General features: G+C 39.8%; 1 protein-coding gene across 1 annotated transcript in view; it reads left to right on the forward strand.

Annotated features, from left to right (window-relative positions):
- Kcnab1 (potassium voltage-gated channel subfamily A member regulatory beta subunit 1) overlaps positions 1-13,629 on the forward strand; it is a 294,743-nt gene that overhangs the window by 191,955 nt on the left and 89,159 nt on the right. The window contains exon 3 of the mRNA XM_008837446.3: positions 9,152-9,189. Within this exon, the coding sequence (XP_008835668.1) occupies positions 9,152-9,189 (38 nt within the window). The remainder of the gene's footprint in view (positions 1-9,151; positions 9,190-13,629) is intronic.

Below are 13,629 nucleotides of genomic sequence, written 5' to 3' on the forward strand. Positions count from 1 at the left end.
AGGTTAGTTCCACCAGTCTGGTAGTTTTAATTATCATGTGCTGTGTAGATAAGGCTTGGGTAAAAAAACCCAATATTCTCAGATAAACTTTGACTAGATAGATATTTTGTTCCTTAAATTATGACCACAGAAATTTTAAGATTATGCATATATTATTTTGTCTCATTCTTTATGTATCATAACAAACCTACACAGACCTTCATCACTTGCTTAGGCTTTCTCATTTTTTCTATTTTGGAAAATATCTCCATTCCCATATCCTTTTAACATCTTTTACATTCTCATTTTCTTTTTTAAAAAAATAATTATGAGACATAATAGCATTAACAAATAAATTTTCCATCTGTTGGGAGACTTCTTTTCCTGGGGATGCTAAGCAATGCTTATTCCCTTTTAAGGTTCTAGTGTCAAACCAATGTTTAAGTTCTACACATTTTATACATTTCTTTTTTGGTCTTTTTTTGAGAGAGTGTCCCTGTAGCCCTAGCTGGCCTGGAACTCACTATGTAGACTAGGCTGACAGAGATTCGCCTGCCTCTGCCTCCTGAATTCTGGAATTAAAGGCATGTGCCACCACATCCAGAAGTTCTACATACTTCTGACAAGAAGTCTTCAAAGAATAACATGAGGAACTTTTGTTGGTGATATATACTGTTTTTAAGAGCCCTTAAAACTTTGCTAAAGTAAATAATCCTCAATATGTAAATATCAGTACTACACACACACACACACACACACACACACACACACACATATATGTATACATTCATAGATACATATATGGAACTGTGACTAAAAAACTTGGAATAAAATAGTGACAAACACATACAGTGTCTTTTTTTCATGCTCAGTAAGTAGAAAGAGTTGCACATTGTTGCAACACTTGTTTATGATTGGATTTTCCAGTAACATGGATTTTTTAAAGTAACTTTTGTTTCTGGTTATAAAAATAATAATATTCACTTCAATAACATGAGCAAAAGCAATGAAAACATGAAGAGAAGAAAAACTTTAAGAATTTAAGGCTTTTTTATTTTGAATTATTCTACCAGGCTCACTGTACTAAATCAGTTCAGAAATCATATCTTCATAAAGAAATTTAAGGAGATGAAGCCATAGATTTAAATCGATACTTACTGTTAATTCTAGCATCCAAGTGTAGAAAGTGGGAAAGTCATTTCTGTGGCGAGCTCAGCCCACAGAGATTTCAGTACTACATTGTGCTCCCACAGCTTTGAAGCTGCTGGTGATGTGCGGACCCTGCTTGCAGTCTGTTCTGTAACACTCTTATAAGATTTTAATCACGTCTAAACCCCACATCCCTGCCATCCATCCTATTTCCAACACCGCTCCTGTCTTTAAATTTTATCAGTCAGATGAATGGAGAAACAACACAAATGGTTCCTGGCACATTTTTCCTGAAACAAATCTTAAAACAACATGGAGCTAGGAGAATGGCTTGGCACCTAAATACAAAAATCTTTAAATCAAAGAAGAGAGAAAGGGAAAGATGTGGGGACACAGAAAGGGAGAGAGCAAAGGAGGGATCACATAATTGTACATTTTCTATAAAGATCTTTAAGAACCTATGTCAGTCCCAGCCATTTAACCCTCAAAGTCGGAGTATAGGCTCAAAGTCGGAGTCCACAGGTGTTTCTATGAGGCCAAGTCAACATTACCTGTCCAGGGTCTCTCCTTTGCCCATTCCTGTATTCCATTCATAGACATCCCACCCAGGATCCCTACCACAGAGATCACCTCAACCAGGGTGCCAGTTCTGAAGAGATTGAAGATTTCAAGTCAGGGCAGTTTTCTGGGCAGTTTTCTCTGCATGAGACCAAGGTGCTGCTCACATAATGTCCTAGTAGTTCTTTCTGTTGCTATGATAAAGTATATCTAGGTAGCAGTTCATCCTTGAAAGAAGCCAGGGCAAGAACCCAGGGCAGGAACTGGAAGCAGGAGCTGAAGCATAGGCCAAAGAGGAGCAGTGGTTATTGGCTTGTTCCTCTGGCCTGTGCTCAGCCTGCTTTCTTATATAACCCAGAATCACCCGCCCAGGGGTGACACCACCCACAATGCTCTGAGCCTTCCCACCTTACTCAACAATCAAGAAAATGCTTCACAGACATGCCCACAGGTCAATGAAGAAAGGAAATTCCATGGTTAAGGTTCCTTCTTCCCAGATCTATCAAGTTGACAGCTGAAGCTATCCAGCAAATAGGACAAAATCCTGAGGTCAATCCTGGATCTCAGGTGGAGATGAAAGAAAACATGAGCAGGGAGGTGACTCAGAGGCAGGGGGAAAAATGTGCGGTGTCCTTCACCCACAGATGGACAATTTGCGGGAAGAAAGAAGTATAAAGCTTATCATAAGGAAGGAGATTTGCCTGGAAGAGACACTTGGCAGAGGGGACAATGTGAACAAATAGATACCCAAAGCAGTAGAGTGTTACAGACATGTGGAGCAAACAGCCACACATCCCATTTTGCTGGAACAGAGCATGGGGAAAGCAGGGTGAATGAGGCAGCATCACCCCTCAAATCAGCATCAGCATACAACTATGGAGAGTTCTACCAACAGGCAGCCATGGCAAGTCAATTCTCTAACATTGGACTTCCTCATTATATCCCCACTGAATTCTCATAAGGATTACGATGTATAGAAAGCATATAGACGTCCATAAAAATAGTGACTTCATATGGTAGAGGCTGAGAATTTTTTTCTCATTAGACTGTAGTTTCCTATTTTACTAAGAACTTATATAGAAAATCCAAGTAGTATGAAGGATTTTAAATTGCATTTAGTCCTTAAAAATGTGTGTGTGTGTGTGTGTGTGTGTGTGGTGTGCATTTTCTTTACCTGTAAATGAGAATACTACCATTTCACCTGCCTGAGAGGCACACTTTAATTCCATGTGGGCTTTACCACTTCCTTGTCTAGTTTTATTGCTATTTCAAGCTCTTTTGTAAAGTAAAGATGTGAAAGAACTCCACCTGCATCCCCTGAGAGCCTGGTGGTATTATTGGTTCTTGTAAGAAAAGGTAATCAAAGTACGAAGTAAAAGACTTAGCTGTTATCACATTTGTTAACTCTGGCCAGATGCTCATTAGCAACACTGTAGAAACCAAAAACGAAAGATCAAGCTGCAGCTTGGATCCAAAAATAAGGACCACGCTCTGTATAAAACATTAACAGATGCAAGCCAGAACATGAAGGAAGGGACGTTTCATCTGCGTCATTTGATACATGGCCTTGGGCTGTGTCCCGGGCACCACCACACAGGCCTGTACCTCTGCTGTAGCTACAGTAGGACTTCTCAGTGTGACATTTTATATCCAGATCACTGGGATGTTTGTTAAATACACATGTGATCTGGCTGCACACCAGAGCCACAGAATCAGAATCTCAGAGTGAGGCCTCTAGGGAACTGTAATGGTTAAGACTGGTGAAGCTAAGATGGGGAGTTAATGCTGGGGCTATTGTAGAGGCTGTTGACCTCTTATTATAGGTCGCCATCCTCCCAAAATCTGAGATTGTTTGCTGTAATTATCATTACCACTGCAGTTACCCTCCTAGTGAGTGGTGGACTCAGAACTCCTGCCCAGGCCTACCCTGCCTTCCCAGTAAAAGGGTATCTCCAGTCCATGTCCTTCAGTTGGTGGAAGTTCAAGAAAGCAGTTTCTCACCTCAGTCACCTGTCTAAACATCCCACACCCATCACTGGAGAGTACCCCTCAGCTCATATTTCTAGGACTTTTTCTGGAGTTTGTTTTGCTCTTGCACCAACACATTTCTCTTATTGAATGAACAGCACCATTTCCATGCCATCTTATGAGTAAAAGAATCATTAATTAATAAACCACCCTGGCTCTTCTTGGGGGGGTATGATAGAGCATAAAATCATAGATTCAGAGTTCCCCTAACTAGACAGTTGTCACTCCATCCCTCTCCAGCAAGAGGGACTATGTCCCATCTGTAAGTGGTATCTCCTCTTCCAGTGGTAGTCAATGTACCTGTCCATGCTGTATCACCTACCTCCTCACTGGAGTCCTTGCAGTGAGGGGAAGGACTGTCTTAGAGCCCCTCCCTAGGAATCAATGCTGGGTGAGCACCTACGGATGGTGAGAAACATCTCAATCACCTAGAAACTAGAACTGATGAATTATTAATGAGCATTATTCATTCTTCAATAAATCAAAGTAAATATGCTTGGTAGGAAATTATCCAAATACTTTGAAGATTAATGATAGTCAAAAAAGCAATTCAATTTAATTTAACTAACATTTACCAGCTGTATGCTAAGCACTACTTTTGTTCTAGGGCTGTGAAGAGCAGTGTGTCAAAGGTCAGAAAGGTAGTATTCTTGAACAAAGTAAGTTGAATGTAAGAACAGGAAACTCCCAGACGTAGAAATACTTTATTTTTCTTTTTAGTTATGGTGTACATATGTAATTTTATTAGTCAGCTTACAGTTCCCATAATGAAATACTTGGCACAGGCTACTTATTTAGCTTAAGGTTTTGAAGGTTCAAAGTCCAAGATTGGGCTAGGCGGTAGGAAGTGGGGGGCCTCTCTGAGGTCAGTAGGTGGCAGCACATCTTGACAGGAGTTTCAGGTCTGAACAAGCAAGTGACTACTTCTCAGAACAGATTAGGGAGGATGGAAGAGTCAGGCTTGCTCTTTTTATTACAATCCTCTCTCATCCTCTACCATTGGGTTACTCCCAATGACCTAATGACCTCCAACTGATCCCACCTCTTAAAGGTCCCATCACTTCACAATAGCACCACACTGTGGTCAAATTCTGAACATATGAACCTTTAGGGGGCACACAAGGCATATTCAAACTATAGCATTAATATAAACATATGTGACACATATGCTATTATATATTAATAATGTAAGATAATTTAAAGGAAAGTTATTTAACTATTAATATATCTTTCTTTCATAATTTACTACTGCTTTGACCTAACATCTTTTCTTGTATACAGAAATATCTTCCAGGTGCTCTGTCTTTCACTGTGATATACACGATACAGTCTTTGTTCTTGAAATAAATATGGAATGGTATTGTTAGTTTTCTTTTTCTAGATTTCATTTTGTAATAGAACTACCCCAAAAGCTAGGGTCATTCCAACAGGGATGGAATCACTGTAAATGGTTCTTAAATGAGAATAACCACATCTTCCTTCAAGATGTGTGTATAGTTCTGGCTTTCAAAGTTGGTCCTATTTAGTCTTCAATAGCATTTTGTTCTACAATTCAAAACTTCCAACTCATGGTCCTTCATTAACAATACTATCAAATCTAATTAACTAATTAACTTACCTATATAATGCTACTTTATTTTCATAAAGTTTGAAATCAGGAAACTTTTGAAAACCCGGTTTTTAACAACACAATTCTGGAAGATAAACTTTAGGTTATAATCCTCATTTCTAGAAACTGATCACCATTCCTTAACAAATGACTTTCCTTTAAAAAAAATTCAGGAATGAGAGAAGCAAATGAAAATCTAGGGAAATACAAATAGTATCTGACTGAACAATGTTTTGACCTACAATTTTCAGTTGTGCAAAAGCAAGATACATTAAATAAAAACTGTACTTCAATTTTTATGGGAGTAGAGATCAAATCCAGAATGCTGTACATGCTAGTCACGTACTCTACCACTGAGCCAAACCCCAAGCCTTCATACTTTGAATTTTAAATTTTGATCCTCTCCTTGGCTACAATTTGCATTTAAAACTCTCTCATGATACTGGGCAGCAGCAGGTGGGCACAGTTCCCAGGCAGCTAAACAATCATGAAGAGAAACAGTTAATACTATACATTGGACTATGCTAAGCTAGGCTATTTGGCAAGTGAAGTAGGAATGCATGTGGCTTACAATATTTTCAATATGTGATAGGTTTATAAGGATGTAACACCTTTGTAAGTCAAGGAACATCTATTCTTGTAAATGTCCATGTAGAAAAGTACTCGTAAGCACAGATGATTTGTAATGTCAGCAAGAAGATCCAGACTTGGGAAAATCTTCATTATTTAGTGAGATGGGTCTATTCCCATTAAAGACATGAACAGTTTAAAAAAGAATCTCTTCCACAACATAGCACAAGCCAGCTAGCAAGTTCATTAAGCAAACATTGACCTGATTTTTCCTGAAGACATAAAATAGCTCATTTGAGGGATTAATTACTAAATCCATAGCTTGTCCCATTTTAGTTCTTTTGCCCAAAGCCACTTGTAATGAATGAGAAAATTAAGAGGCTTAGGTATAGTATCCCTGCAAAATAGTGTCATCCGTGGCTTGACTGGCCCAGCAGGAGTCCCACCCCGCCATGGCAACAGTGACTTTGACCAGTGTCCTCTATTTCCAAATGATCTGAGACTCCTCATAATAAGTCTCCTGTTTTCCTTTCATAGGCTCCCTATCCAAAAGGTCATTGACTCCTTCAAAATTTTCACCACATTGCAAATAAATACAGTTAACAGTATTTAACCTAGACAGAAGGTGCTGTTATTTGTATCCACTTTCTCATTTGCTGCCATAGAAAATGTCTCCAATAATCTAACTTGTCCTGAAAGTTCTCAGCCATATTTTTAACATGCTGAGCTATAAAGTTGCTAGTTCTACTAACATTTGCAAATATTTGTTTGTGCTCTGGGCACATAATTTCTACTGTATTCAGAAAAATTTTCCTTTATAAATGTGTTTCTGTGAAAAGGCTTTGATGCTGAAGCAATTTTTTTCACTTACTAAAGAGCTGCATTTCACAGCAGCTCACTTATTTAATTTCCATTCAGAAACAAATACTGCCCTTTCCTCAGTCCATTAAGTTTTTCAGAGACCGTCTTTTCTGCATGGCAGCCATGACTGGTTTTATTATGGTGCCTTAAGATGTGATTTTTCTGCATTAGCATTCTTCCGTTAGAGTACTCTTTGAAAAAGAATGTCTACACCTATTTTTTTCTTAAAATACATTATGTTTTTTTTGTTATTTATTTATTTTTATTTTTTATGTGTATGCGTGTATTGCCTGCATGTAGGTAAGTGCACCTGTGTTGTGCAATGCCCATGGAGGTCAGAAGAGGCTGTCGGATCCCCTGGGACTGGAATTACAGATAGTTTTTAGCTGCCATGTGGGTGCTGGAATTAGAACCCGGGTCTTCTGCAAGAACAACCAGTGTTCTTAACCACTGAAGCATCTCTCCAGTCCCCAGTTCTGGTTTTTTAAATGTACAAGTTCATTGTCCTCTTTTTTGCTGTAAGAAAAATAGCACTAAACATAAAGCACTAAATAGAAATTAATTCAATGTTAGGCATATAACAAGAATGGGGGAGGTAGGATTTCACTAAGTGTCACAGCCTTCCACAGAAGCACCACCTCAATTTGGGACATACCTACCTTGTGAGAAGAAAAGCCTGAAATCAGAAAATTTTAAGAAAAATCTCCTAAGTGTTTAAATGGTGGTAACTCTTTCCAACATTATTAAAATACCAAGTTGGTCAACTCCATTCTAGTCAAGCCAAGCAAGCCTGCAGCTGAGTGTCAGCTGTGGCCTACCTGTTTTCAATGTCTGGGAATAGAGAGCATGCCAGTAAGATCATTTATACCCTACCCTTGCTTTAGTGCCTGAGAACCTAGACAGAAGGTATAATTCCATCAGCATACTTCTATGGGTGTCATGTTAAGTTGGAGAAAATCTCAGTCAGCAATGTATAGTGAAGAGGACAACCTTCTATAAGCCAGGCATGTTTGGGGAACCTTGGGTATCTCATCTATTAGTGTAAGCTAATGCTAGATTCCTCATCTGGAAACATAGGTGATAAAACTGCCTTTTAAGTCTGTCAAATTATTACAGAAATTTTTCTTAGCATACTATCTGGCATCTAGAAGGTATACCATAGTAGTAGCTATAACTGTTATTGTGAAACACAGATATTTCTTTCATGCTCACATAAAAATCAACCATGCCCAGGTCATGAGTGCCCCTACTCCTGCCCAGACTTCCTTCTCTGCACTCAAGGTTCATCTCCTGGCCTGATGGTTCATAAACAGCTCTCATCACTTGGGTTTTATTCCTTTTCTCTCTGCCAAGCTCTTTCCTCCGTCTGAAATGACTGTCTCTTCCTTCTCCATTCAGTTTACTCTTATGAGGCTCAATCACAAGAATAAACCTTCTCTAGGAAGTCTTCCTTGAGTGCTTCCCCCTCCAGTGTAGGGAGAGGACTGTCTGCCCTACTGCTTTGTGTTTGCCTCAGTCAGAGCATTATCAAGAGACGCTGTTAACTATGAGCTCCCAGAGATGGAAACTGTACCACATTTCTCAGTACCCATAGCACATGGGTGCAATGCCTTTGTTTGACATATAATTAAGGCTCAAAAGAAAAATGGATAAAGGAGGAGAGTAAACAAAGGAGGCTAACTGGAGACCGTGTGGCACGTGCTTGCCTGGTGTCTTGCTTTACACACACAAATCTTTGGCTGCTAGTTATGCCTTCTTCCCCTTTTACCTTCCCTGTCCTAACTCCGGCTACTGGCTCTACCCTCATTCAAAGCCAACAGAGATTGATTTCCAGGAGCAGGTCATAAGAAAGAAGGTGCAAGTCACCTTCTGTGTCTCGTGGGTAGAGCCTGGTAGAGTGTCGGAGAAAGTTCTCTTGAAAGGTAACAGGAAACACAACACAAAGTCTGTATGTTGGGGGCCAAGAAGGCAAGAACCATAACCCAAGATCAAACTCACTTTGGCTACATACCTTTTCTTGGGCTCCTTTTCAGAACAGGTAACGTTTTAGCTAAGGGAAAGTAAAAATAGGTGTGGCACCAAAGTGGGCTTGAATTCTTGTATACCAGCATTCACAATCCTGTAGCAGAAAAGAAGTTTCTTGTAATGCAGGTCTGCCAAAAGTGTATGTGGTAATTGTGCAGGAGAGGTACCCTTCCTCCAGAGGGATACAGGCCCCTTTCCACAACACTTAGGAAGAAGAAGAGAAGCTAGACTGTGGCCTGTGTGTGCCCCTCATCTAGGCACATTTACAAACTACCTGCATGAGTGACGTAGCTCGAGTGGGAAAATGTCCTCTTAGTGTACAATTTTAGAAAAGTAATTAGGAATAACATGCAAATATTTATTCTCTTCTAGGAACGTGGGTGACATTTGGAGGTCAAATTTCAGATGAGGTAAGTTACTTTCAGCTTCTACAACTCTGATGGAGGAAAATACAGAGAGCTGTGCAGAATGAATTCTCAGAGCCAGAATGATCTTCCCTTTCATTAATATTATGTGTGTGTAAAGACTGTGTGTGATAAAAGTGCATGTGTAGTGGGGGGGTGGAAAGATGGCTCAGCAGTTAAGAGCACTGGCTGCTCTTGCAGAAGATCTGGGTTCAATTCCCAGCACCCACATGGTGGCTAATAACCATCTCTAACTCCAGTTCCAAAGGAATTCAACGTCCTCTTCTGACCTCCACAGGCTTTGCACAACACAGGTGCACTTGCATCATGCAGGCAATATGCTCATAAACATAAAAAATTAAATGATAAATGAAATATTTTTAAAGTGCATGTGTGTGTGATAAGAGTGCATGTGTGCACAGGCACATGCATGTCACAGCACACATGTGGAAGTCAGAGTACAACTATAGAGCCATTCTTTCTTCCCATGGTGAATTCCCTTGAGCCACCTTGTCTGCCTAATCCTAACACTTTCTAAAGATAATGTTTAAATCACAGGGAATTGTTAAGCTTGGATTAAAGAGTATTTTTGGTTTTATCTTGCCTACTGGATTTTTCACATTTAGACTAGTAATAGCTCTTGAGATTGCCGATCTGTTATATGAGCGGGCTCAGCAGTTAGAGGATGAAACTATTTGGAATTAATATTAATCATTTTATGAAGATTTTATTGATTCTGCTGCATTTTTGGAGTTTCTTTGTTTATGTGTGTATGTATTATGCTTAGCTCCAACTTAGGTGACTAGTTGGTCCCAGTTTGCAGAGGTCTTTCCTTCTCAGTTTTTGCACTGGAATTTCATATCACAGAAACTCAGTTCTGGCAAACCAGGCCTTTGGTCACCATAGCGTGGGCAGTGAATCCAACCTCTTTGCACTTCAGTTTCTCCTAAATGAAATGTGATAACAGTGCAGACCTTGAAACTTGACCTTAAGTAGCCTCTGATGGAGGTAGCAGACACAGAACAAATGCTAGCTGTGGTAATTATATCTTAGCACTGCCTTTAAGGTAATCCTTCATGATGTAAATGAGAAATGTAGGCTTTGAGCATCAAGACTTCTCTTGAGGAAAAGAAAGAAGGAAGACTTGAGTCATAAGAATGTCAGTTACTTCCCTTTAGGTTTATAGAACTCTGCGAATCTGGTGACCTTCAGATAACAGCAGTTTCAGTACTAGGAAAGCAGACCACTGCAAAAAAATCAAACCACCCAGATGCCCAGCTATTTGATAAGAGGGGGAGGGAACTCCTCTGAGATCATACCTTGAGTCCCTAGCTCTCTGAACTTTTCTTGCCTCTTTACAAGGCCACTGATGGGGTATCTGAGGGATATACTCAGGGGGATCCAATCCTCTTCTGCAATTGACAAACTTGGCCCACTAGCACTTTGTTACAGTTACTATATTAGGAAATGCATCTATTCAGCAGAGTTTAAAATTGAGCTAAATGCCTATGAAGTGCTTAGACAAGTGCTCAGCCTAGAACAACTCCTTTACAAAGGCTGTTCTTACTAATAATATAGTAAAGTTTCCCCAAAGGGAAGTTTGGGACCACAGTGGCTTCCCCTATAGCTCCAAAGTCCCTAATGTAACTTAACAGATATTGGAGAGAAGTCTTGGCTGCTGTTCCAACATCTGAATACCTGTCTCCAGTATTTGGCATAAGACTCTGTAAAGGGTTTGAATCTTGGGAGGTTTCCTGAGAAGCAGACTCTAAGTTGGAGATAAGCACACAGGGCAGTGTTTAGAAAACCTTCTGAGAGTCAACCCAGGGCAGGGAAGGAAGCAGGACTGGGAAGACAGAGAGGATGGATCATGATGAAGTCTCAATAGTGACTTCAACCAACTCCCTGGGCATCTCTGAAGGGAAGATGGGCCTAGAGAGCTGTCTCGAGCAGCAGTGCTGGACCCTCTTACCCCTCTACTGCCCAACCAATAAATAGAGGTTAATCAAGATGACTCCAGCCAAGCACAATTTTTAGAGAACTGGCAGGAGAAGACCGTTTAATGGCAGCATTTCCAGTAACTCAGGAAGTAAGTCCTTCCCTGAAGGTAGACCTGGGAGGCACATCTGTGTCCAGTGCAGAGCCCTAAACAGGCATTAGGTAAGGATGTGGAGAGGAAGAAGCACAGAGACAAATCCACAGGAAGCACAACAAAGGCCACAATAAAGACGCTGCTGGGTATGAACTAAGCAGTAAGTGGGGAGGGGAAACTAAGTTTACAACCGTGTATAGCCTACTACTGTCTAATACAGTATGTGGAAGGGAAAAGACAATGGCAGCTTTCCTTGTGGAACGAGAGGCCAACTGTGAGTGACCCATTTCCCTGCAAGTCTCTGTTTTCTCTTTCACAGTATCTGCTCTCTGCTGCATCAAGGCCAGGTCTGGGTATGCAAGGCTGACCTTGGTGCTGAATCATTTCAAAATTCCAGTTCTCAACATTGCACAATAGAGTTGTCCTGAATGGCTGCAGAGACTCCTCAGATGTATCCCAAGCAATCATTGTCCTTCTAGAGACCAGCTGTGAAGAGGGCTCCTTCAGAGAGGCAGTCAGGAAAGAGGAAGGAGGGGAGAACAGCCAAACCCAGTCATGCCAGTGACGTAATTGCTCCAACGTGCCTGTTCTTAAGGGACAAAAATATAAGCCAATAGCCATGAATTCACCTCCCCAGATGGTTCAGCTTTCTCTTGGACTTTTGGTTGCTCTCAGCATAAAGCAGCTACAAATATGAGATAGCAGGATAGCTACACCGTAATGTGCTGAGTGATGTAATTATCATTACCGCTTCAGGAGGTGGTGATGCCCCCATCCCTGAAGGACCTCAACAATAACCTGGATAGGTACTTAGGGATATTACCAAACTAAATAACTCTGTAGAATGCTTTTCAAAAGTGATTTGCTTCATCATGAAAACCAAGATATATCTTGTTCATATGAATAAAAATGTCTTAAAAATAAGAGCATATTATCATTTGATGGCCCTGAATTTTTGCTTTTATTTCCTGTTTTCTCATCTGTAATATGAGGTACCTTTAATCATGAATAACAATAAACTCTGCTCAAATCAGTTTAACCAAGAAGAGAGAATTTATTTTGACTTTTAAGCTAAAAGTATAGAAGGAAAGCACACCCCTACTCTATTTCACACCGTTCTCTCAGCCCTATATATAGCTATCCCCTCGTATCAACTTCCTCTTCAGGTAACAAGAACGAAGTAGCTCAGGAAGTTTAAGCCTCCAATAGAACAGAAACATGAGAGTAAAAGTTCTGCTCCTAGAAATTCTGCAAAGAAGAAAGGGAAAGGGTTACCAGAAGTCTTCCCTGTAGCTTCTCATTAATTCAAATGTCTCACAAAACCATTGGATGATGGGCCCATCAGGAAGTAAGTTGGAGGAAGTCGGGTCAACTTTCCCTGATGCCTCCAGGCTCCCTTGGGGAAAAGGAGATCCCTGAAGAGAAACATCTCCATTTTTCAGACAAGGAAACTGAACAAGGCAGAGCTCAAATGAATTTGTTCATATAGTAAGGGGATTCATGGACTGTTGTAGCTTTCTGTCACTGTAACAAAATGCCTGAAATAATCAGCTTTTAAGGAACAAAGGTTTATTTTACCTTACAGTTTCAGAATTTTCAATCTGTGTTCTCTTAGCCCTATTGACTTTGATCCCATGGTGTGACAGCACATCATGATTACAAAGTAGAGGACAGTGCTCACCTCCTGGCAGGCAGGAAGCAGAGGCAGAATCCTAATTCTCTCTTTGAAGGTACATCCCCAATGACTTCTACTTGAAGAATCTGTCACCTCCAAATAGTGCTCTAAGCTGGACACCAAGTCTTCAACACAGGAGATTTTGTGGGACATTTCAAACCCAAGGTTTATCAAGGTCTAAAACCAGTCTTGAGACTTAATTCCATATTTTCCCCATTATTCTATACCAGGTCTTTAGATTCTAGGAATAGGAAGTGCCTCTGTCAGTCACTTCAAATGTCTACCTAGAATTCTCCATATTAAAAGTTCTCTGTAGATAAGATGTAATTGTTACATTTCCCAATAATAAGCACCAGTATGTCATATGACATAGCACAAGGATAATATATAATACAAATATGATAATCTCTAAAACATACGGCAGTCAAAACAGAAAAACTGTATTTGTCTTGGTTTTTTTTAATCTCTGCTTAGGATGGGGGGATTTTTTTTCTTGTAGTCGTTGTTTGGTTTGTTGTTTCTATTTTTGTTTTTTTTTTTTTTTTTTTTTTTTTTTTTTTTTTTTTTTTTTTTTTTTTTTTTTTTTTTTTTTTTTTTTTTTTTTTTTTTTTTAAAAAAAAAAAAAAAAAAAAAAAAAAAAAGAGGACGATAAATCTTTCACTGTGATATATCAAAATAA

Source organism: Nannospalax galili, unplaced genomic scaffold (assembly GCF_000622305.1).
Source record: "Nannospalax galili isolate Female #2095 unplaced genomic scaffold, S.galili_v1.0 scaffold617, whole genome shotgun sequence".
Taxonomy (NCBI): Eukaryota; Metazoa; Chordata; class Mammalia; order Rodentia; family Spalacidae; genus Nannospalax; species Nannospalax galili.